This window comes from Melanostigma gelatinosum, assembly GCF_949748355.1.
Source record: "Melanostigma gelatinosum genome assembly, chromosome: 9".
Classification (NCBI taxonomy): Eukaryota; Metazoa; Chordata; class Actinopteri; order Perciformes; family Zoarcidae; genus Melanostigma; species Melanostigma gelatinosum.
Genome location: NC_136642.1, coordinates 10907201 through 10933951, shown reverse-complemented (window position 1 = coordinate 10933951; position 26751 = coordinate 10907201). Strand labels below are relative to the sequence as shown.

At 40.9% G+C, this 26751-nt stretch overlaps 2 protein-coding genes across 2 annotated transcripts; one reads left to right on the top strand and one right to left on the bottom strand.

The window, feature by feature from the left end:
- Positions 1 to 1352: 1352 nt before the first annotated feature.
- uts2r3 (urotensin-2 receptor 3) lies at positions 1353 to 4995 on the bottom strand. The gene is made up of 2 exons (XM_079275880.1): positions 4860 to 4995; positions 1353 to 3454 (listed from the first exon to the last, which is right to left on the bottom strand). Exon 2 carries the CDS (start codon positions 3331 to 3333, stop codon positions 2191 to 2193), a length of 1143 nt encoding a protein of 380 aa, XP_079132006.1. The 5' UTR covers positions 3334 to 3454; positions 4860 to 4995; the 3' UTR covers positions 1353 to 2190.
- A 15030-nt stretch (positions 4996 to 20025) lies between these two features.
- kcnj14 (potassium inwardly rectifying channel subfamily J member 14) lies at positions 20026 to 25626 on the top strand (the record flags this gene model as incomplete). Its single annotated transcript, XM_079275877.1, has 3 exons — positions 20026 to 21078; positions 22042 to 22359; positions 22883 to 25626. The coding sequence occupies 3 exons, from the start codon at positions 20026 to 20028 to the stop codon at positions 23111 to 23113; spliced, it is 1602 nt and encodes a 533-aa protein (XP_079132003.1). The 3' UTR covers positions 23114 to 25626.
- Between the last annotated feature and the right edge of the window lie 1125 nt (positions 25627 to 26751).

The following is a 26751-nucleotide window of genomic DNA, read 5'->3' as shown; positions in this document are numbered from 1 at the left end:
AAGTCTCATTTTACATTACATTTAACATGGACTCATTCCAATTATCCATTAGCTGGGGATTATGTACTCGCAGAAGTTATTGCATGTCAAGTCAAAACACAGTTAACCACAGCCTAATGGTTCTACTGTGGGATTCGGGTGGACAAAGAAAAACACCATTACCCAATAATGAAATCAAAAATGTTAACGGATCACTGGCACCTCTTTATCTGCTCTGTCTCAAAATGACTTCTGGAGGGTTCGGCTTATTTATTCAGAGTCTGACGTTTTTGCTGTCATGAATACATTGTGCAAATTGTACTAATGACTTCAAGCATTTCATTTGTTTTTACTGTTGTCTCAGGTTTTGTGCTGTTTAAAATGAATACAATTTAAATTCACATAAAAAAAATCAACCTTCACCTCAAACAAGAAATTGTTAAATGGACTAATTTGACCGATTCACGCACTTTTTTATGGTTTGTTTATTCATTGGTTTGTTTATTTATTCATAAGGAAGTGCATACTCGTTTTTAGGAAAAGTTGACATCCATCAACACAGATGCTAAAAGATTTAGAAAGTGAGCCTATGTAAACAGAATTTAATTTGAATTCCAAACCATAACATCTACTGTAAGTTACACTGAGCCATTATTGATACGACTTGCATTTCTGCACGATGTGATTGATTAGTTTATGACACACTGAAGTCTGTCCTGACATTTGATCTTGGGGCTTGTGTCTTCATTTTGGTTAACTTTCTGCAGGTTTCCTAGTTATTCTAAACCTTTTGCTGTTCGTGTTTTAACGCATTTTTTAAAATCTGAATTAGAAGTATGCAGCATAAAGCCAACAAGTAAAAAAGAAAGAAAGAGAAAAAATAAGGAGAGAGAGATGGGAGATGACTTGAACCATGGACCTTCCAACCACATGGTCAGTATTTGAAACCCCTAGACCTCGAGGACCCCCCCCCCCCCGAGGAACACCATGTCTGCTCATCCTTACTGCTTTCTATCAAACAACAATATTTGCTCATCTGCGTCTAAGAGCAGCAGGGTCTGCGATACAGCACAGTGCAGCCTTTGAGCCAGACAGACAGAGACGGGCCCGTTAGGGAGCCAGCGAGTGTATACACTAGAACGGGGAAGACCTTCCAGAGTCACTGACATGCTTGCGTGTTTTTTCTTTGTTTTTTTGTTTTAGCACACCTCACCTTTTACATCTCCTTCTCAGCCTTCTTCTGCCGCACTTCATGATTGTTGTTTCTCAGGTTTTTCTTCTTTTCTATGTCTGTTATTGTTCATCACCAAACATTAAGTTGTTGTCACTTTCTCCTTATTTTCTCCCATTTAAAGATCCAATCACACACTGAATCACAGAAAGAATAGTCTTTATTCAAGGCTATATATTATGCATCATTATAAACATCAGTTACAATCAACACAAGTTGAGGCCATGCAAAGCATTGCATGAATCAAAAAGAATAAGTACATTTCCAAACCCAACATGCAGGTCATGATTATGAAAAATTATATTGTTTTAGATATGTCGGGGTTCAGGGGAGGCAAACAAAAGACTGTTGACCCACTCAAACATAAATCATTAGGTCAACAAACAATGTCTTAGGAAAATGTCCCAAAGACGCTCTGACCGGTTACAGCCAGTTGTTGAAAAACAAACATTTTCTTTGATAGTTCTCTGAAAACAAGCAGAAGTGCATCAGGGTTTTACACTTCAGGTTTACCGTTGACTTAATGAACCATTCCTCTCCGTTATTAGATCTGTTGATGTGTGTCAATGACTTTGCACAAGTAATTACTGTAGTAGGCATTATATTACTTTACCATAGCCGCAATTATAATCTCATTAAAACATTTAAAACCAAATAATCAACATGTAAACTTGGTTACTACAGCAATTAAAGACACAATATTTGATATGAACTGCAAAGTTTTCAGATTAAGCATTCATGAGGTGACGCGTCTTACAGAGATTGTCTTTTTGATTGTCTCCTCACAGGACATTTTTTCACAAAGCATTCATTTATTCAAAGTGCTATCATTGCTTAGTATTTCTTTAGTTTGTAGGCCAAAGACAAATCAATGGTCTTTGGTGCCTATAATGGAACGCATAAAGCATCCATGTACAGTACCTTGTCACACATGTATGCACACGCTCACATTATTGCCTCTACTGGTGGAGACACATGCACTACTGCAGCGGACTGCTCTTACGGCAGAGCTGATTTGCTGATGTCAGCGTCTGACGGTTGCGTCTTCTTTTTCCAGTCAATAGTGTGTAGAAGAATGGATTCACACAAGAGTTTCCATACGTCAGCCCTGTTAGGATCCGATTCACTGTCACCTGTGTCCCTACTGGTACCGTCCGCAGCATGTCGGGCTGGTAGAGAGGCAGCAGCTGCCAGATCCAGAAAGGGAGGAAGCAAGCCCAGAAGGCCAGGACAATAGCCAGGATGAGGAGCAGGACTTTGGGTTTGGGGGCGCGAGGAGGACAAGCAGTGCTGCTCCCACTGGCCCAGGCTGGCCTGGTCTGAGACACCCAGTAAAGCCGGCCTAGGGTAGCATAAAGTGCTCCAATGGCCAGCCCAGGACCAAGAATGCTGGTGCAGAAGAGCACACTCAGATAGGCCTTGGAGCTCTGCTCGTCCCATGCAGGCACACACAGCTGGCCCTCCTGGTTCTCCCCATCCTCCAGGTGCAGCGTGATCATCATGGGCAGACTAAGAGCCACAGCCAGCCCCCAGGCCAGGCCTACACGCAGCAGGCCCGAGGAGTTGGCGGAGGAGGTGTGCAGGGGATGGGCCACAGCCCGGTAGCGGTCCAGACTCATGGCGGTGAGAGTGAAGATGGAGGCGTGCATGGTGAGGAGGTCCAGGCTCAGGAGGAGACGGCAGCCCGGCTCACCAAAGGCCCAGCCGGACGCCAGGCTGTCGTACACGATGAAGGGAGCGGTGAAAAGGTAGAGCAGATCCGCAAAAGCAAGGCTGAGCACCTGGAGGTGAAGTGAGGAGGAGGGGGAGGAAGAGGAGATGGGGGAGGAGGAAGGGGAGGAGGAGTTGGCCAGGCAGGATGGTACAGGTACTCTCATTAGGCAGCAGGTTGGCCCTGCTCCACGTCTTCTCCTACTTCTCCTGCGCCTCAGAAGGAGGCCCATAGTGTACAGGTTTCCTGTGATGCCCAGCAAGGAGAGGAGGGAGAGGAGGGAGCAGAAAAGAGCGGTGGAAGCCAAGCTGGGAGATGGAGAGATGGAGGGAGAGGAGGAGGGCACAGAGAAGTTGGGTATTATAGAAAAGGTGTACGGGGACGGTGGAGCCAAAGAACCTGCGAGATCCATAATGTGAAATTCTAAAATGGTTCCAATGTTACAAATATGGCAGCCAGTAAATATTAGATGGTCAGTTGAGACAAAGTAAAAGATGACGAGGCGGGAGGTGGGTTGGGTCAAAAGGAAGAAACTGGGAGAGAAGAACAAAAAGACATTTTGTTAGTTTTCATAAATACTTTCTTCTTATATCCTCTGGTTTCTTGAGCTCTTATTTGTTTGACTCAAGGGTTAAAGACAACAAAGCTGAAACTGATTTGGATCTCTGCGGGTGCTGCAAAGTGATTGATGAATCATGACACCAGATAAAGAAAATAAAGTCATATAAACATGCAGTAGAAATAAATGTCAGCAAAACCAGGATGGTTTATGTTTCAGCTGAAATCTGTTCTGGTTGGCACAGCGTTTACAGTTTTATAGTTTCCCTGGGAGCCAGGCGGGGCTATCGTGGTTTTAGTAAAATAATTGGATTTTCAGAGTAGGAGGGCTCCGACTGACGGCTGTAAATCTAAGAACCTCCAAAGCCTGTTCCTTCTTAAAGTCAGCAGTTGGACAACAATTAGACTAATTGTGACAAACAAAGTGTAAGAAACATGAAAGAGAGAACCTGTTTTTTCGTGCAAATTAAATTCAAATTGTCAAGTTATAGTTGAGATCTCTGAGTTCATGTGTCGCGTTTTTGCGCATTGGTGGTTTGGATGTGGACCGGTGCGTAAACCGGGTCAGTGGCTGGCGCAATGGGCGGACTGGATTGTTTGACTTTCCTTATTTTTTATTTTAAAAGACAATCTGACATTTTAGAGAGTTTGCAGCCCCAGAAGAAGGTAATGCAATATATTTTAGGATGTTTTTGTGACATTATTTTGTCAGTCGTGAGACAAGCGTAATACTTTTTGAAGACTGATGGTTTTCCTAAGAAATGTAATCTACAGAGACATCAAAGCAGACGCGGGGTGCCTGACAGAAACGGCCTGCATGACACATGGTGACCCTGTTGGCTGCACCGGGGTTAAGAGCTGCCGTTGAACCGTGGAGGGGCAGCCAAACCCCCGCGGTGCCGCGCGCCTCCATACCTTACCAGCTCCCTTTCAATAACAGCTGTGTCAGCCTATTCATGACGGGACCATTCGACTAATTCCACCTAATTTAATATGTTGAATGCAAATCTGTCTATGCATTTTAGTTTAACAATGTATCCGTAAAACGAGGCCTAGCTACTACAACCCCAACGCTAAATGATTCCGTAAGCAGGCAAATTCAACATAACTTTCCCAAGGGCGCACTAGCAGTAAAGAAAAAAGAGTTTCAGACTCCCTAAAATATTGAGAGAGAGCAATAGTTTCCTACTGAGATGTAAATCGCCTGAGTAAAACCTTTCATCCTGTACTGTTGCTGTGTTTGGGCCCAAGTCAGCACTAAAGAAAAACGTGCCGTTGGCCTTTAGGCCAATAATCCACACATCATTTCTATTTCATCGTAAATAGGCTATGAATCAGTGAATAATTCGGCAGATTTATGTTTCAAAAATGCAGGCCTACCTTAAAACAGTTTAATCCCAGGCACTGAAAAAATAATATTCCATGGATTAGTTTGGTGAAAAAACTCTGTTCCCATTTCAAAATATCCGTCTGAATACAGACACAAGATCAGGATTATATCTCCTGGAGGAGTGTGTGTGGCGATAATCTGCCTCCAAACTTCTCTGCTGTCTGTCCTGCTGTAGTCTTTGATGTGTCTGAGTCAACGGGAGAGGAGTGTGTGTGTGTGACTAGAAAAGGGGATGGGATGCTGAGTGAGGGGGCTTATCCTGAATATTAATATGAAGATATGTTGGCCTGAACCCACACTTTTTCATTAATGTGAAACCGAACAGCAACAGAATATATAACAATGTCCTTCCTAATCATACATTTCACTGTCCAACAATTAATAAAGAGGCTCTTTGGCCTTATCGAATGGAGTTTGTGGTTGAAATACTCGTCATGAAAATAATGTACAATCTAAGAGAAGCATTAAAAAACATTCACTTCATGGTAATTACAGTCAGCCCATTTCAGTTACTTTAAATCATGAACACTGCTCAGCCCGCAACTGTGCTGAGTATAAGAATGTTAAATACCGCTAATATTAGTGTGTGTTTTTAAATGATTGTGTCTTATAGCTATACGTCTGGGGGGGGGGGGATTTAAGTTTGATCACGCTTTGATGAGTCTCTAATGGTCTCAATGACTTTGAGCCAAATATAAATCACACATTGAACTTGCCGCAACTACTTTCCAAGAAAGTCAAGAATCTGACCATAAATGGTATCGTAGCACCATATTTTGGCAAATAACTGGGTGCTGTAAGTCACGGATATGGCCAGGTTTTGAAAGCTACCAATTCATTGTGATGGATTCAGAAAACCTGGATGCATTCAGCAATAGCGCTGTCAATGTACTTTGATTCATAATTTATCCAACTAAAGAATGTAGTGAAGAAGACAAATATGAAATACATAATTATATGATTATTTGCTATTTCTATGACCAACCTCTATTTTAGTCTCTCCGCAATGAAGAAAACCTGCTGTTACGATGCCAACGGCACTAAAAACAAAATGCTGCATTGACCGTGACATCACCATGACCCTTGATAGTATAGTGAATACGGAGCCGATACAAAGGTTAAGACCACGATGGTCCCAGTAAAAGAGTGGCAAGTGATCTGTGGTTCCCTTTTGGACTCTGGAGTGTTTTTCTTTAATCTCCTTCTTTAATAAACAGAGAATAAACTATAGGGACAGTATATATTGGATTAGTGGTTAAAAAAAATCACTCCTGCAACCAAAAGGTCAAGGAGTTACTCCCCTCCCAGAAACAGTCAATGAAAAGCCATGTCGAGTTGTCTTTGGCACGACCCCGCTTGCGATTAGATCTCATTTTCTGCTTGATACCTGAAAAATGTAAGTATAAGACCGGTTGATTCTTCCAGTAAGATTGAATTTGACTCTGCAGAGTTGAGACTCTCTGTGGGAAGGGCAGAGAGACAAACGTACCGAGCCAACGTATCATCGCCATTTGCTGTCATTTCATGACGCACTGTAATAACTAATGCACTTCAACTCTGAGCCAATGTCAATACCACATCAGCTCATCACATCATGTTCAACCACAAGGCGCCTCGAACCCCCTCGAGGGATTCATACCATGATTTGGTGTTTAAATTATAGAGGAAATTAATTATCCAGTATACTTGCCTGTATCAACATTTTCCATGCCAGAGAAAAGTTTCACTGGTAGATCTAATAAGTGGCCTGACAACACCACAGAATAAACAGGTCTTTCAGCAGTTATCAAAAGCAACTCACAGTTGCCTGCTATCCACCGGGTTGTTTTTGGCCTGGCCCTCGGAGGACCCGCAGCTGTGGTTTGCCAGCTTCAAGAGGCTGAACAACTTGGAAATGGTTTAGTTGTGACTAGCCAGTAAAATGTGTAGGCTGTATGCCTCGTGTTGGTGGCGGGGAGTCCACGTTTGGCTGCTTCATACATGTGCTGGCGTATAAGATAGACAGAGACAGGCTGTAAAGATGAGAGAGGGATCGGGTTGAAGGGGGGGGGGGGACATAGCTATCCCCACGGGGTGTGAGGAATTTGAACAAATACCTGGCACAGACATGCCAAAATAGAAGGGGTGGGGGGCATGGAGGCATGAGAAGGCCATGCTCCCTTATACAAGGACACGGACAGGTATAACAACTTATTGGATATAAATGGAGAAGATACGAGTCCCAAGGTCGCAAAAAAAGTTTTAATGAAGGGTTATCGGGTGCAGTGGGTCTCAAATTTAAATAGAAGTGGAAAAAATGGAAGAAACATTATGAAATGTGACATTTGGAAACAGATATTGCTTAACTTCAACATGCCAACATGGAAAAAGGAAGGAGGGCTGAAGGAGACTGCAGTACTGTTTATTTGTCTGTGTCCGAACACATCAATCTCAGTCTGTGCAGACACTTTATATAATTTCTAATTACATTTACCTGAGCTATGGGCTTTGTTCTAGTGCTTTGACCTGCAGCGTGTGTGTTGCCCCTATCAATTATCCCGCATCCATCTTTAATATGCAAATATATGTGAAGATGAAGGCGTAGAAAAATTACTCAATTGCTTTCCTGTGCTGATTATGAATGAAGCTTTTAAAATGAGGACTGGTTCGGTGATTATACAAGGGATCGACTGTACAATTCATAATTCCCAACATGTTAAACTGTATTGCAATTTCCTGATTATTATTATCTTAAATTAATTGATTAGATATTTTTTGTTTGCCTTTTAGGTTTTTAAATTATTATTTCCTGGAAATAGTCTGTCTTCAAGTGCAGTGCAATTTATCTATATTTATATTTCTGTTGAGTCCTTTTTCAAATTGGACTAAATAACGACTAACTATAACTTGGTCATACAGGAATAACTATGATAATATTTGCAGGGGCCTAAGTCGTCATTTCAATCATCAATTAATCTTCTGATTTTATTTATTAATCATTTAGTCTATTCAATTCAAGAAAATCTATAAAAATGTCCATTCACATCTTTCTAAAGTCTTTAAATTGCATTTTTTTTTGTTCAACCAACAGTCCAAAACCTCATAATATTCAGTTTACTTTGACGGAACACAAAGAACTGAAGTAAACGGTAATGTAAATGTTTCGTATTACAGCTTGGAAAATTACATGATCCGTTATTAAAGTTTTTGTTTTGTTTTTGTTAATCGGCAAATCATTGAATTGATTCAGCTCGATACAAAGCAGTATCACAGGGGGAACCTGCTACATGACAGTGAATGGATGACACTGGAGTCTATCCTGACATTTCATTACACCAATTGTGTGCTTGTCACATACAAATGTTTTCTGCCACATATTATATTCTGGGTTTCTGCACCTCGGGTTTCAGGATGTCATGAGGTGTCATGATGAAGCGTCCCTGAGGTGTCTTTGCTGCTACTGGGAGTTCACAAGAGGTTGAGCATGTAAAAACATAATGGAGCTTGAGATCACACTCTCACTCCCTTGAAAACACATCCTTTGTTATTCTGTATATCTTCATCTGTTTATGCAGCCCACCCAAATGAAGGGGCTGTAGCACGTCCAATCAACGGGTAGTCGCAGTTTGACAAACGCCCCGACACGTAAACATTAACAGCTCTCGAACCTTTTCCTGGCCGTCCTTGCTTTCGTCATTCATTTCCTTAATTAGCTTACCCATTTTGTCCTCAGTGTTGCTGTCTTGATTAAATGGGCGGACATTTTCTTGTTTGTGACAAATGGTTGTTGGACCAGGCAGATTTGCAACTTGTGATGAGTTATTGATCCCCCACAGCCAAGAGTCTGTACTTTGTCAGGACACCCTGAGATGTAGCGCGGTTGTGCAACCAGATTTACCTCAAGTCATTCCTCATGGCATTTTCTTACATTATCTTGAAACAAGTATATTTAAACATACATTTTCATGCCGCCATCTGCCTTTTGAATACAATCTCAGTAAGATGTGTTTTAAGATGATGGAAAATAGCAGCGCTGAAATGATTGACAGTCGATGGACAGAATAATAATGTGCTATTTTGATCATCTATACATAGTTTTTCTTAAATGTTAAAGCAAAAATAGCATTGATACATTTCCAGCTTCTCAAATGTAAATGTTTTCTGGTTTCATAATTTCAAACGAAGGTAAGCTGAATATCTTTGGATTGCTGGTGGGACCAGCAGGACATTTAAAGATGTCCCCATGAGCTCTGGGAACTTGTGATGGGCATTTAGATCAAATAACGAATCAAGGAAACAGATTAATCGATAATATAGGTAATTGTTACATGTGGCCCTATAATGACAACTGATCTAGATGTAGGTCTAATGGCCCTCAGCTGAACTGATTCAGCAGTATTCTTCACGTGAGTGTGTCTGTTTACCTGCGTACACTTTGAGCTTGATATCTCGTTTTTTCTGCGTTGGCCCCTGAAGTAAGTCTGCAGATGGCAGACACCACACATTGAACCAATATGCGCTTACCCCTAAAAATCACAGAGCATTACATTTGGGCCTTGTGTGACCATGACAAAATCTGGAACCTGTTACAAGACACTGAGCCTGACTTTGCTGCTCCGTCTGCAAAAATCAAGATCAGCCTTTCACAGGCAACACATGGAGCGTCATCATTGCAGCCAGCAGGGAGGTGAACTCTTGCTTTCCAAGCGGAATAGTTTAGTAATGCCCTTCCCATGATTTATTGGGAATAGGTGTAAAAACGAAGTAATGAAATCGAAAAACGTGAAATGACACTTTTACATCATTAATACTAAATTCAACATGTTGCACACTCCAAATTCACACACATCTTTTTACTTTAAAGGCATTTCTATAAAACCAAATGTGTAAGCAGGTATTATTTCTCTCTCTGCATCTCCGTTTAGCATCTTTCAAGTCGTAAAACACCCTAAGGTGTGAAGTCGTGCTCTTTTAGTGTCTGCACAGCTGCTGATTTTAAATCCTGGCTTGTAATTAGGCGCTCAGAGACCAGGTGTGTCGCCCCTGGTCAACCTGACGTCTGACGAGCTAATCACCAGTTTAGAATGAAAACTTTCCAGTGCTTAGCTGAGGATGTGTAAATGCAGGCTCACTGATGGTTGCCAAAAATAGTTTCTATCTGCCCACTGGTGGCTCAGGATCAGTATTGCATCCCCACATACTCATCCATTAATATGGACTAATATGCAATGCTTCAGCGACGACACACACAAGCTTGTTCTTATGTGTCCAAATTAAATATGATCCCCCTCCTCACTCTGCAGATATTCCCTCTTAACTATAAAAAAACAAAGTCAAGTTAACATCATATCAATTACTGTTGAACATCAAATGATTCATTGTAAATCCCAAATGTATTTTTATGCCTTTTTTTCGTAGAATCTAGAGCACAAAGATGAGCAGAGAGATACAGACAGATGATAATAATGTAAACTTAGGCAACAAAGTAATTAATGCCAATACATCTTATTTGAATTTAAGACAGGAACATTCAACAAAGGTCTCTTGCAGGATAATTACAGTTCATGGCCAGTGCTTAAACCCCCAGTCAACCAGGGCAACCCTCAACCAGGGCAACCCGAGTATGCATGCTTTAAATAAAATAATTAAATAAAAACAAACCAGGAAAGCATTTGCAGATACAATTTGTCCCATGTCTGATTTGATCAGATCAAACAGAAGGGACCATAGAGTGATTGATTGAGTATATGTTCTCCTAATCTGTGTCAATAACATTCTGATAGTTCTTTCTAAACCTCACATCTGTCTGATCATTAAAACAACATCTGGCATCATTGTGCCTCCCCACATCACTTTCTCTCTTCCCGATCAGTTTTCCATTGGGTCAATTACAATTTGTGTTTTCACACAAACACTTATGCAATTTAAAACAGAGGGTGCAGACAGAGATCCTCTAATTGGTTTATGGTGACAATATATGTTCTTTTTATACAGTAAATGCACAGGGATGTTTCCATGTTTATGTTGCTGGATTCAGCAGAATGTTGTGGCTGCTGCATTACATCGCCTTTTGTTTTTGTCCTCGGTCATCTTCAATCTGATCTTTATTTTCATAGAATGACAGAGCTCATGACATCATAGGTCACTTCTTGGGCGCCTTGACGGAGATTAAATCAGATTAAGTATCAGTAAACACACATTGTCGCTCTGTCTCTCTCTCCCACACACACACACACACACACACACACACACAACTCGGTGATCATGCTACATGGGCACTGGACACTTATCTGTCTGCCCTTAAAATTTACATTCAAATTAGTTGTATTGGCATTTATTGGCCAAACCTTGAATAATGTCACAATGTCTCTCTCTGACAAAGACCTTGATAAACATATTAACAGTATGTATCAATACAAATGAAAGCATTTGTAATTGTAGCAGTTTATAACAGCCAGATCCCATTTTGTTATGTTACAGTAATCTCACATGACAATTCAGTCAATAAGAACTGTAACACGACATTTAAAAGTGCACAGACAACACATACAGCAGGTTAATAAAGGGGTATTAAAAAATGTTTTATTCAGTATGAATCTAAGACATTTCAGTAAAGTCAACAATAAACTGCAGATATTAAATAATTGTTTCGTTTTGAAGTTTAAAAGAATACTACTTAGTCTGTGTAACAAGTTTGGTTCATGTGAGTTTTACTGGAAATTAAAGTATTTTTTAATGAACAAAATCAGTGGGCTAATCCGGGATAAATAATTCGTGTGTATTACACATTATAACTGGAATTGAACCTTGATGAATCACACAGGAAGTTGTCACAAGGTCACTCTGGCAGTCCAGAGAGGCGCGTGCCTTTGATTGGGGACAGATAGCGTCGCAACGTGTGGGCGCTCATACACCACCTGAGGGCTCGCGGACAGTTGCCAGGACCGATAGGGACAGCTCGAGCACGGTTTATAATCCGTGTTTTTCTGTATAGACCACCAGTAAAGAAGGGACTGGAAGTAAACTGACGTCGTCACCTCGCGCGGAATTAACGGGAGGAAAAAATGTCAACGGCCGGTAAGTGATTGAATTTGTCTGTGCAAGAAGTTGTAAAAGCATCACTTTTGGTTCGAAAATTATTTTTTTATCGACAGCATTTTGTGTTTTCCGTAAGCAACCCGAGAACGTGAAGTGGAATTTTTAAAAGTATGAACTCCTAGCCTTCATTTTATTCTGAAAAGCATCTGACAGGTGATGCAGTTTGAAACATTTTGTTATGCTATTTATGAAACTGTTGAAATCGTGACTGTAACATATGAATTTAGTTTTGTAGAGTGAGTGTGGGCCCAGGTTATGGTTCTTTACATAAACAGGATTAACCAAAAGGATGCTCAAACGTGGTGAAAATGTTAAGAATTGCATTAAAATCTGTCGTGAATTTGACCTTAATTTATTCTATGTAGGACTGGAGGGTGAGGGGGGAAAAATCAAAAGATGTTACTGTTGGGGGGAAAGTGAACAATGAAGCACTGACAGAGAGAGTACTGAGCAGATGAGATTTTGATTTGCCCTGATGATTGAGACTTTAATCCTTTTTTGGTTGTGTGAGTTGTGTGAACTGATAGAAAACAGGTTTATAATGAGAGAAAAACACATGTACACATGTAATATGAGTTTGAAAGGATGCTCATTTGCAGTTGTTTTGCAGAATCTGCTGTAGGAGGCCTACATGAGTTGAAATTGGGTGGCAAGACATTGCTGAGGGTTTTTCAGAGAGCCACATGCATGGGTACGGAGGATGGACAAAAGTGCAGGATTATAAGATGACCGCTGTTTCTCCTCTGATTCTGAGCTTTTAAAAGGTGCTCATGGGTCCATTTTTGTAAGACCTGATTTGTATTATAAATCAAGCCTCAGTCAACCCAACATGCTATCTTTATTAATGTTGATAAAGTTTTGAGGTAACCATAATTCTAAATAACAGGGTGTGTTACAGGGTACTCTAGCAATTTAGTGTTGCACTTTCATAAAGTTAGGGGACATTAGAGTGATAAAAAAGACATGGCCAAAGTATATGACACAGAGGCCAAGATGTTTTGCATTTAGTCCCCCTTTTATGGGTCAAGCTCCAAAAATTCTGGATCCGCCACCTCCCATAATACAACTAAATAGCATATTTTTGTTAAACCTTCCCTGTCACACTATCGGTACACCAATATTCACGACATATCACGACATTTGCTCTGATTTCCACATGTGGCATTTTTCCAAATATGGCAAATTATGACACGCGTAAATGCCAAGGCTTCCCTTAAAGACTGGAACAATGGTGCTACAACATCAAACTCTACTCTCAAGCCCATCTTTCCACTTCCAAAAGGATGTTTAATGCATTTGCAGAATATTTCGGGGAGATGTCTGGGGACTAGTGATCTTTGTAGTAGCAGGGGGCACCATGAATTTGGGATTATTTTCCATAAAGTTTACACTGGATAACTAGAAGAACTGAAACATCTACGTATTGTAATGCAATCTAGCACAACAATTACAGTTAAGTAATAGATGGTACCTTTGAGAAAGGTCAGCGCGATGCATTATATAGAAACTGACTTTCCAAATAGATAAACTGTTTCTATATAATCATTAGGCAGGAGGCCACCATGACAGTGCACCCATTTACTGAGTGAAGATGGTGTAACTGAATGGGAATAATTCTAAAGAAGTAGCAGAAATCTTTAAAAAGTAATGAAGTTTGGTCTAATGTAAATAATCTGATTAGTCTTGATTGTATACTTCTCAATGTTCTGAGTATTTTCTTAATTAGAAAAAGAGTTATGCAGAGTTTTAACCAAACCACACCATTTTAACTCCCCAGATTAACAGTCAGTCGTCATCACACAATGACCTCGATCACTGCACACAGCTGAGGGAGGGCCGGCCGCGGAAAAGTTTCAATCAGATGGAATAAGTCTCAGTGCCAAGATGACACCGCACTTGTGCTTATTATCAGATGTGTGTGCATGTGTGTACTTGTACATCTATTTTTGTGAGCACTAATTTGAGTCTGGTCAGTCTTTACTTTAGGAGCGAACTTCAAAGGGCCGTTTGAGGGTTGGAACTTGGTTTTAGGGTTGAGGTTAGAGATGGGTTTAGGCGAGTGTTTGGGTTAGGCATGTGGTGATGGTTACGGTAAGGGAGTAACAAAATAACCAAACACAATCAGATTGTACTGCATGCTCAAAACTATAATTGTCTTTGTTTCATGACATACATTTGCAATTCAGCTACACTTTTTGTGATAATTATAATTAAGACTAACACACTTCTAAACCACATCAAACTGAAACCAGTGGCTGGCTGGAATGTGGTAAAATGTTTCAACAAGCTAAAACATGCAAACATGAATGGTCCATCAACTTCAAAGTTTTAAAAAAAAATATAGAAACGTGCACATTTTTCAAATATTGACACCATCGTGAAAATGTCACCTCATGTTCAGTTCTGACATAACATCTGTTACTGGCTGGTGAATTGGTGGTGCAGCTCCTGCAATGATGACGAATGATGTCACCAGATTAACGCTTCACTAGAACAGTATTGATCAGATTGGATTTCAGCAAAAGGTCACTGCAGCGTATTTGTTTGATATGCACAGCTGCGACAGCTGTTGACGTAGCACCTTTATACACATTAGACATTATTAAAATCCTTGTAAAGTAAAGTTTCATACAATGATAATGTCTGAAATGAAAGCGATGTAGAGAATAGGCCTGAGACAGAGAGCCATGTGACACTGATAGAGAGATCCAATCTGTGCCCTGGTTTCTAACCTCCGTTGATCAATGACAAGTATCGATGTCTCCACATTTGCATGTGGCATTGCATTGCAGAGCGTCATTATTGAGTTTTTTTCACTATACACTGCATCCACAGTGTTTATTAAACTCCCCATCATGAAACCATCCAGTCAAATGTAATAATGCATTAAATATGCCATGAAGAGCAACATTATTTTGTAAACATTGTTTCACTAAAACTGTTGTTTTTGGAACGATTGAACGGGAAATAGGACAGATGACATGTGACACGGTTGGTGAGGAGAGTGACGAGGAAGAACTGAACTTACTCAGGCCCTTTTTCAATGACACTGCAATCATATTCTGTCCAAATCTAATCTGGCCACATAACACCTTAATATGGTCGGATAATCTGGATAGAAAGAGGAGAGAGAGAGAGAGAGAGAGAGAGAGAGAGAGAGAGAGAGAGAGAGAGAGAGAGAGAGAGAGAGAGAGAGAGAGAGAGAGAGAGAGAGAGAGAGAGAGAGAGAGAGAGAGAGAGAGAGAGAGAGAGAGAGAGAGAGAGAGAGAGAGAGAGAGAGAGAGAGAGAGAGAGAATACATGGTGGGAGACCCACAATGAAAAATATTGGTAGTGGAATTGGATTAATGTGGAGGTTTTCTCTCATTTTTGGGGGGTTAATGTACTATCCCTGCTAATTCAATACATTTAGACTGGCTTCAACAACATTGTGTGTGAAGTCCCTACAGCTGCTTGTGGTCAGTGGCTATTTTAAAATAATTCACAAACCCTGGATGACAAAGCACATTAGCTGTTTTATGTTTTCAACGATTGGCTTAGGCTATCATTTTGCCAATGGATGCTGTCCAGTCAATGTTTTATTTGCATTTGCTATGCAACCATTTATCTGCTGCGGAAGATTACGTACTCTGCATAAGATTTATTTTATGCTGATGATGTTTGTTCAATTTATGTAGATGTGTCTACAAGTCCAAATGAGTTAGTTGATAATGATTATGGCATTTTGGGGGCACTAAATACACAGGAGTGCAGAGTGGCTTTTAATAGATTTAATAGGAGTGTTAACCCCAGCTATGACTGTATTGTTGACTGTATTGTTGACCCCAAAAAGTCGTTTGCTTTCTAAACTACCATCCAGTTTGCAGCTACACAAAGACAAAGCTACACTGTAGAATGGTTTCAGAGCTGCAACTTACTTCTTATTTACATCAAAAGTAATCTGCAGATTGTTTTCTTGATCAATCAATTGATTGTTAGGTCGATACAGCGGCAGAAATTCTCCAACGTCATTGTATTTATCTTGCTGAACTCAAGTAAATGGCGAATATGAATAACCTATAACCTGTTCCTGCACTATAGTACCAGACGCTGGTCTTTGGTTCAGGGACCCCCAAACAGAGGTCCCGTAACATATTTCAGCCTTCATCATATAAGGCAGGACTGCAGATCAGATGCTGCTCTGACAGTGTGAAGCAACAAATTCACATGCACAGTTTTCACAGACACCACTGCATGTTCTCTTGTGGGAAGTTATTTGAGACATTTGCCACCTCACTAGGATAAGGTTTGCTCACACAAGGACAAGTGTACCCTCACAATGCCGATAGACACACACTTCCCTCATCACCTCCTCTGGCTACTGTCGTCGGTTGTCCGGCGACACTTAAACACAATTTTAGAGATAGCAGACGTGAGAGCGTGTTCATTTGGTAGAGTTGGCTACAGTAGAGGCCTCAAGGTCAGGACTGCGTCATCACACATTTTGTTAATTAACTGAACATTGAGATAACACAAGCATGAAAAGTCTGTCTTTGGCATTTTGTGGAAAGTAAGACCTTAAAAGACCACATGGTTCACTTTGAGTTCAGTTCTGATATTGTGTGATATAGTGTTGTCTATGAAGGTGTGATATATTTTTGTTTTTCCAATTTCACTACTTTTAGCAGCATACTACAAGCCGAAGTAGTTAATTTATCATGTTGATGAAGTTAGTTAGTTGAACCCAATAAATCCTGGTACGGCATGCATTCTTTTCACCTTCATGGTATTTTCACAATACTGAGGCTGCAGTGGGAATAGCATAAGAGATGGATCTGAGGAGTTATACATGAATTTCATGTATGTAATCAGTCATTTCTGCTCTCAGGCAGCAGTGTCATAATACTGTATATGCATTATGGTCCACCACATCAGTGGACAATTATGCAGCAGATTGTATTTTAATTTCTCTGGCCAAAAGGAGGCTCGACATTATTTATTTATTGATCCAAGTGGAACCTGTGGTTGTATCGATGATTGTAGTAAAGTATAGCAAAAGCAAGGAGCATGAATCAAAGTATTGATCAGTTTTTACTTACTCAAGGTAAGTCTGCATAATTTGTGAAGGGTGTCATTAGATTCGGTGACTTATACTACTTTTTCCTATATTATCTCAAATCCTCTAAATGCCATTACATTTCTTGTGCGTGTTTATAGATATTCTTGCCACCTTCTATGGCAATAGTGGCTCTTACGTAAATCCTCAAAGGATTAGCAAAACCATCGTTGAGATTACCAAAGTCACGGGTGCAGCTGTAATCCAAAGCATCACCATCTCCACAGCAAGACATACTACCTCTTCACCCTGAACCTACCCAGAGTCCCGGTTTATCTCAGTCCTTCATCTGAGCTACAATCCCAGTCTCAACCTTTGCCCAAGAAAATCCCCTCCCATTCTTCCAGTCTATTGGCTTAAATCCACTATTGCTTATTTATAAAAGATTACTCACCCTGTACCACTTGGTTTCCTGACCCAAAATGAGGGCCCTGCAGTTCAGTCCATATTCAGACACTGTTTTTTGTCGGAAAGGTACCCAAATGATTTTCGGAAGATACTAATAGAAAATGACTTCGTTATTTTTCTCTGTTTCTCTTCACAGGGGTACATTTGGGTGATGTTTTTCCCTGTGTCGTGATAGAGTTTGGTTCTTCAGATTAAGGCCGTCTGAAGGAATAACTCCACAATATTTGACCGATGAAATAACGACTCAAGGACTGCATGAAAGACTCCTAAGAGGTACACTACAAGTTGTTTCTGATCACCATCCATTTAGAATTGTATCATATTCAGCTTACTTAAGATTTGAATTGATACACATGTGAATATATGCTGTTAAGAATCGTTTCTATTCGTCTAGAAGATAACTACTTAAGTATCTGTTTCTGCACAGTTTTGTTATTTCTACCTTACCTTTAATTGTCATTCTCTTTTTTTTTTGTTCTCATTCCTTCTCAAGACTGGCAGTGTGTTAAACAAGAAGGTCCTAAACCAAAGGGATACAAACACAGACAACCAACATCTCTGTAAAGACAATAAAAAAAAAACGCTTTCCTTGACTTTCTCACGAAGCTCAATGCTTTCACTGAACATGTGTCATAAAGAGTGGTCAACACATAAGCGAAGATGAACCCTTATGTCACTTCACACTTCAGGAGGGATCTCTTTCCCCATTTCCATTTGTTGTTGATGTTTTCCTACCCTGCTGTTACTGGCTGAATGAAATGGCTTCTTCTATATTTGTACAGTTAGAGCAGTAGCTCTTGTCTATTTCTTCAGTTCTCTGTACTCACCCCAGTGCAGGGCTACTGTTGAGGGTTTCTTTCTGTCTACTGTTCCAAAGAGGATGTGGATACTCTGTATACTTGACAGGATTCAGTAGAGGTCTCTGGAAATGGTTGGGAAAGGTAAGCTCTAAAGGCATACCTTTTATTTTCCAGATATATTTGCACATTTCTCAGATAGTATTTATGTTGCACTTTAAAGTTATTCTCACGTGTTATTTTCACATTGCAACTGCATTGGATAATCTTCTATTTTATCTGTGGAAACTATCTCTGATGTTCAGGTAGTCTTTTGTGATCTGATTCAAACAGAGATGATGAGTAAGAGACTACAATCCACAAACCAAGTTAAACTCTCAGCCACTTTAGCTCTGAGCACTTCTCAGCTCTTCTCCTTCTGTGGCATACACCTGATCTATCTGCTTTGGAGACAGACCTCCAGAGAAATATAGAAAACTTCCTCAGGTGACCTGTGTACTTGCCTTTTTCCTCCATATGCATCTTCTACTTAAAGCTAAAACACAAGTATAGTTGGAGATAGATCAAATAAACTCTGTCTTTTCTTTTCCTCCCTTATTTTTTGTCAGGCATAGGTGATTTGTCAGCCGTAATGCTGAACTGTAATGAGGTATGACTGGTCTGAGGAACTGTTGCGGGTGATTTCTAACAGCCATGTAGTTCAGGTCAATATTATTCAGTTATTAAAACAAGTCTTCAACTAATTTGACAATGGCCATCAAACAGATGTGCCGACCCTTAAAAAAGAAATGGCAAATTGTTGAAGGACTGGCATGATCCAACAGGAAATGGCAAATAAAACGTTCTTTCAGTTGGGACCCTCTTGTTGGGCAAAGGTGACAACTGCAACTTAACACTTATTCAAAGCTTTATGAAAGAAATATTAGCACTTAATTATTCATGAACAATGATGACAGTAGACGTTTGACATACTGAAAGTACTGTATTCTTTGTTTCTTCATGCCCATGCCAAGGGGTTGTGAAACTGGAGAGAACTTTGATCGTAAGAATTGGCATGTTTATTTTTTTCTTTTTCGACTGCATGTTGGAAATGTTATTATCATATCGTCCCCAACTTAATTTGGAGCATTTGTCTGTCTTGGATGCATCTTGTCACAATATTATAGAAGGTACCCTGTAACGAGCTGTATATCCTTTACATGTCTCCATCCTTCTTCTCCATTGCATTATCAGTTTATAGCTTTTATCAATAGATCCATGCTCAAGGCTTCCCTTTGATTGTTTTGAACTAAACATAACCAATCTTGCATGCTTTTGTGTTGTCTGTTGAGGTCAATCCAGCCCTACTACTCCTTGTCAAAATAATTATTGCAAACTGGGGGTCGCAGAAATAGACTCCTTGGGCTGCTGCTGACATCATTCTTTTCAGCTCAACTCCCTGAGTGAGTATGACTTAAGGACATTGGTTAATGAATGCACCCTGTGGACCTACTTCAAGAAAGCCCACTTTACTGGCTGAGGGATCTATCACTGAAAAGATAGACTCTACTGGGAATCATCATTGAAAGTGTGGAAAATAAGTGACTGATTAGCGGTCTGGGAGGAAATTATCCTCTGGTTACCATTTGCCATATGATGGACTTACAATTATCTCTTCTTTAAGAAGGACAAAAGGACTGCCTGTGTTAACTGTCAAGGTGCTTGATTGCCACATCAACAATCAAATCAAGGCACACTGAGGAATACGGAGTACCGTAAGCAAAAGGTGATATTATAGTACATGATGGGCACGGCACGTGTGAAATGCCGCTTTAGTGCTGTGGTGGATGGGCCAGTAGAGGAGGAGGAGATCATGAGGCTGGCACAGAGTGCTGCAGATACGGCTAGGGCAGGGGTTAGTCCAACAGGGTCAGGGACCCCAACCAGCCCCTCCCCTACCCATGCCCTGAACGGCAAAACTCTACCTCTCCAGAGCAACACCAACAATGCATGGGGGCAGAGTGCCATTGGAGTTGGGGGAGAGGCAGGAGAAGGCGGGGTGAAAGCAGGAGGAATGTGCTCAGGGCTAAGGAGTGGAAGAGGCAATAGTGTGGGAGGAAGAGGAAAAGGCCGTTCATCCTCAGACCAGGATTCACTCTCTTCCCCCTCCACTAACAACCGCCGGCGCACCAGGCACTCAAGCCGCCGGCCCCGACAACGCTTTGTTGGCAAGGACGGACGCTGCAACGTCACCTTCGTCAACATGAGCGAGAGGGGCCAGCGCTACCTTAGCGACCTCTTCACCACCTGTGTGGACATCCGCTGGCGCTGGATGCTGGTCATCTTCACCCTTTCCTTCCTTCTCTCCTGGCTGCTCTTTGGATTTGCCTTCTGGCTGATTGCCTCTGTGCATGGGGACCTCTCCATTCGACTTACCCCCAGCTCAGGTTCCTCTCCGGGATCAGGAGAGGCCGGGTCTGGAGGAGAGTCTGATAGAAAGGCAGTGGTTGAGGAGCCGTGCTTCCTGCAAGTAAACAGCTTCATGGCGGCCTTTTTATTCTCCTTGGAGACTCAGACATCCATCGGTTATGGCTTTAGGAGCGTGACCGAAGAATGTCCCCTGGCGGTGATGGCGGTCGTTTTGCAGTGCATTGTGGGCTGTATTATTGACGCCTTCATCATCGGGGCAATAATGGTAAAGATTGCTAAGCCCAAGAAGCGCAACGAGACACTGGTGTTCTCCAACACAGCTGTGGTGGCGCTGAGGGACGGGAAACTCTGCATGATGTGGAGGGTCGGAAACCTACGCAAGAGCCACCTGGTAGAGGCACATGTTCGAGCACAACTACTGAAGGTAAGTGGGGGAGATGGATAATGACCATGATGAGAAAAAAAGAGGTCAGAACGTGTGGCAATGATAAATAGAAAAAAACCCTTTGTGTTTTTGAGAAAAAGGTCAAAGAGACCGAAAGACAGAATGATTATATCAAAAAATAGGTTGCTATTGTGAGTGTTAGCGGTAGAGGAAAAAATGTTGCAGTAGAGGAGAGAAAGAGCTCTGAGACCATCTGGCCTGTATTCTGTGGGCCGTAGTTAATGAGAGCTTGTTTTATTTTCCCTCAGGGGCTATGGAAGATTTACCATGGATTAACTTGCCGACAATTCTTTAACTGAGAACCATTGTCCTTCGTCATCTCATTTTCCTTCATGTGGGCTGTATGTGGGTTAGGTGATTGTACTGTATGCTTATGTTTACCTTTCTGACTGGCCTTATTTGGGTGGTTTTAAACATGTTTCCTATTTATGTGAATGCTTTGTTGTCAACAGTGCTGTGGGTGTGTTTATACATGTGTCTGCTGAGTTGTCGAAGGGTCAAAATCTTCGGAACATTGGGGCTACAGCAATGTTCTCAATGATCTCCCTTAATTGCATGACCATATCAAAGTTCAGACAGGGCAGATGGGATTAAGTTTACGAGGATCAAAGGAATGCAATTCTAAACGCTGGGACTGGATATTGTTCCATAGTAAGGGTTGGGTGAGTGATAAGCCAAGGGTGGTATGACTAAAAACTTCCATAGTCAAATTCCTCTTAATATAATAACCAAATGCTCAGCTTTTGGGTCAGCGTGATAAATTTGCATTTTATAGCACATTTGCATTTTACTTTACTTGATCATGTTTTGCCTGCCTTTGGCTAGTCTCCTTTTAATAAAATCCCTCATGTGAAAATCAATTTTGCAACATCACAACATCTAATGTGGAATGTTTAATATATTAAATAGTGACTTTATTTTACTTTCCATTGCCAACTTTAGCCAAGGGTGACAGAAGAGGGAGAGTTCCTCCCATTGGACAATATGGACATCAACGTGGGTTTTGACACTGGCATCGACCGCATCTTCTTGGTATCGCCAGTGACGGTTGTCCACGAGATCAACGACGAGTCACCCTTCTTTGAGATTGACCGAAAGTCCCTGGAGAATGACTATGAATTGGAGGTCGTGGTCATACTCGAGGGCATGGTGGAGGCCACAGCCATGACCACACAGTGCCGTAGCTCCTATCTGGCTTCTGAAATACTCTGGGGACACAGATTCGAACCAGTGCTCTTTGAGAGGAAAGACTGCTACCAGGTCAGAAAGGAAGGATGGAGATATGTACAGAAATAATATGGATCCTTTCCTTCCCTTAATGCTGTGTCTGAAGTGGTTTCCATTACTTCACTGTAGTTTGGAGGGGTACATATACTAAGGCTTGATTGGCACAGGTATATACAGACATTCATGGTCACCACACGATGTATCCCAATGACTCTGGTGATCCCCTGACTTGTCATCTAGGTCAAAATTGGAATAAGTCGAGTACTTTGGTTAATGACCAAACACCTGCAAACCTGACATTCCCATCAGCCTCAGTTGTACTTTTTATTTGGTGCTAATTAGCAAATGAAAAAAGAATGCTAACATGCTACAGTAAGACAGTGAACATGGTAAACAACAATCTGCTAAACATCAGCATGTTAGCATTGTTTCTGTGAACATGTATACATGCTGACGTTAGCATTTAGCTGAAAGCATAGCTAAACCCAAATACTAGCATGGCTAAAGGCTCTTATCTTATAATAATGTGTGTAAAATTCTTCTGCACTTTTTCCAGGTGGACTACTCGTTCTTCCATCGGACATATGAAATCCCAAACACACCTTCATGCAGCGCGAAAGAGCTGGCCGAGCAGAAGTACATTCAAAGCTCACGCTCGTCATTCTGCTATGAGAACGAAGTCGCTCTGCAGCTCGTCTCCTCCGATGATGAGCCTGGCCAAGACCCTGAGTGTCCCTCCCCAATGACCCGAAGGCAATCCCTGGCAGAACATCTCCACTACAACTGAACCTGTGGAATAGGAGGCCTAAAGTTAAAAGAGACAGGAAGTTAACCCAGTGGTTTAGAGGAAGAACAGGCAAAAAGAAAGGGATAGGCAGGTATGAATGGGCAGACCAAGTGAGACAGGATTAACAGTAGATAGGGCCAGTGTCAGGATAAAGGATATGAAGCAATATTGTTTACAGTGATTGGACAGGAAAGAAAGTCCAGACTAGAAGCAAGTCACTAGACACGCTTAAAAGATTTAGATGAGTCCTACTATGCAGATAGGATTACAGAGAGAAATATAAAGGAAGTAGACAGATAGAGAGACAGTAGGAGGTTTGGGGTCAGTCTTTTGTAGAGACGGGTTACTCCACTGGCTAATGTTGTCTGATTGGTCCTGGCAATCTTTCAAGATCATTTAAAACTTGTCTGCTAAGTCTCACTTCTGGCCCATCACTACCACAGCAAGCCCATCTGGTTCTAATGCCTGACTGGCAGAATATACAACAGCACCCCATGGTGGCTCTAACACGTAACTGATGAGCGGACACTTTTTACCTCTATTTGAGGTGGCTTCTGTATGATGCCAGGGTAGTGTACCTTCTGAGGTACAACTCAGGGATGTATTCCACTATGATGCTGACTTAAAATGTGAATGTTTTATTTCCGTATGGTAAGTATGGATAGTGAACATTTTGTGAAAGTCTGAGCTTGGTGGGGCCTGTTGATAATGTAGTGGAGTAGTAGGCTAGGCTACTTGTAGAGCCAAAGCAGAGCAACAGGAACATGGAGAAACTGCTGAAAACTGGCAGCGATTTTGAGCAGTTTTTTCCATGTTATTCAATGTATGTTATTTGTGTCATTCAAAAAACATTGTTCACTGATTGTAACATTTGCTTCATTTAATCTAACGTGTGTTGAGTTGAATGGCAGAGTACGCATTGTTTCTAAACTACTGCAGTGATACACAATGACAAATGATGTTCGCTCTGTCTAGATAAGCTAATTGCAATACATTCTTTCTTGCACTGTGATCTACAGTATCTTCTCACGTCCGGCGTTGCTAAATTCAACCACTTTGTATTGTTTTGCTCTGTTGCTTTTGGATTGTAGTACTTCACGACTGAGCTATGACATTGTAATCTTCTGAGTGTCTTGGCACTTTGAAGATGGTTCGGACTGAATCCAAGGTTTGACGGGCTGCTCTCAGTGACTCTGTTAATGCACAGAAGGCCTAAACTCACCTCCAACATCCCTTGAACATAACTGAACTGAGTGGAAGAGATGTTGTGATGATGGCTTGCCGTGTCTGCATCTCTGAGAAATAAAACATCGGTCTAACATCTGCACAGACGGACGTGGATTAAACTGGAAACTGCACCACGGTCATACAAATGATTCTGTATTTTTGTGCTCATGAAGTCGTGTGACACCCTACTCTAATTCTAATGTGTTACAGTTGGTTTCTCTCACAAATTGTGAGAACAGTGTATTGAGTGGTGCCTTCATAACAAACCAGATATTTTGCAACTGGCTCTTCATCTGCAGCAGTTAATTTCACATTTGAAATGTGCTTAAAGATATTTTTATTGTGTGTATTTGCATAATGCTACTTGTGCAAGAGAGGTTGGGGTTTTTTTTCAATCGCTTTAACATTTGCAGGATGTTCTAAGGAGAAAAATGTCTATGCTGTGAATCTGCTCTGTAACTGAGTAGTCTCAATATGAACATGCACTGACAACATAAAGAGGCTTTTAGCCCTATTATATTGTAGATTGTAATAGTTGCACTTTGTAGTTATATTACAAAGCACTTGGAATGTTTATTTTAGATCCTGTAATGATTTGCAGTCAATTATGCCACCTGAGTATTTAAGTGTTTGATTATAGAAGGTACATGTGAGTGTCAGGCCCAATAATCAGCTCATCCAATGCACATCCTGGGCACTTGTTCTTTGTACTTTGCACTTAAGTAATATATGGAGACTAATATCACTAATGAAGCTCTACAACAGCACAGTGGTGTTGCTGGATCAGCACATGCTAACTTTAAAAGCATAATTTGCAGTGTTTCACCTCAGTTATTGAAATATTTTTTTTAGTTAGCTCGGGGGGGTGAGGTACTGTTAACATATTATCTGTTACAATTATGGTTAATGCTGCTTCATGTTTGCATCCTCCCATACACTTCTCCTTTATGGCTTCCATGTTCTATTCATAGGCTGCATGGTGGGCACCCTGCCTCCACTTGTAACTTGAACAAACTGCACCATCACCTCAACTACGATAGCGCTTTTTAAAAACTCCAGAAAGAAATAGACAGATGGACTATTTGGTAATTTCACTGGTTGTTTAGGACTCACTTCCCCGCAGTGCACACATTTTTTAAATCATTATTTATAATATACATAGTGTAAAAAAACCAGTACACTGTAATACTACATATAACTGGAGGTAAAAGCTGTAACTACCTTTATATGTTAAACTTCTAAAGAGAAAGATAAACCCTCTAACACTGAAATGTAATTTCAGAACTGCCTCAGACACAGAGCACTTCAAAATTAAACTGAACTGTGTTGTAGAGCAAATAAAACACGGGGATTGAATTGCAATTATTGGTTGCTTGTTTTATTCTCTGCGTAGCTCGCGGGTCACGTCTACTGACCATTTATAAAATCGCATCCAGGTGGCAAGTGTAATTTACTCATCAACTTTTTTTGTAATTACATTGAAGTGCTCTAATTTTTTCAACAAAATGTATAAGAACACGTGGATGCAGATTATATTAATAATATCCTCACAATTACAATTTCCTGGCTATGTATAGACACAAACCAAATGACCAAGTCTTGTTTTGTCATAGAAGGAATGTCGACTTTCTTTTTCCTGTGTAATGTCCACAACTATTTATTACACTGATGGTCCTGTCTGTCACAAAATACCGCTTAAACCTTAACCAAACAATTCAATTTTTATTTTTTTACTGGAACATGTGGAAGAATGTTAAAAACCCCTCTGATGTAAATAAATCTATTCATGACAGAATTGTACAACTTTGACAGTTTAAGTTTTGATTTATTTTGTGTTGTCAAAATGACCTGTATGCTTCAGTAAAAATCAGAAGAATATACCCCCACCATATGCAAAAAAAATGATAATGACCATATGCTAATCTTTATAATCTATATGTTATGTAAAAAAACATGACATGGGCCTATAGTCTGCCATTAATTGTCAAATGGTCATTTTAAATATGTGTAGCCCAAGAGAACTGCCTGAGAAGTGCAACAACAAAAAAACATTACAATCATGGCTGATATAAAACATTTCAGAAGATTAAGCTCTGATTCGCCTGGAGTCAGATCATACCAAGCAAACCGTCGGTTGTGCTTGATTGGGGATTCTCACAAATCCGATCCCAGATCTGTGTCTGCAGACACTCGCCTCCATTGAGTGGTAAACAAAGGGCGCGCAAATCGCCCTACTCTAGCGCGAGAGTGCCGCACAGGCACCTGCTGCAGCACTCCGGTTGCCTGTTTGACGCGTCAGTCACACTTAGCCCCGCCTCTTGGCGGTTATCATTGGTTAATGGAGGATATTCTTGCACTGCCGTTAACGCCATTCGTCGCCGCTCGCGTGTCATGCCAGTCGTGGGGCGGAA

Coding starts and splice junctions, on each gene's coding strand:
- uts2r3 (XM_079275880.1), bottom strand. CDS start 3,333: ATGGATCTCGCAGGTTCTTTGGCTCCACCGTCCCCGTACACCTTTTCT.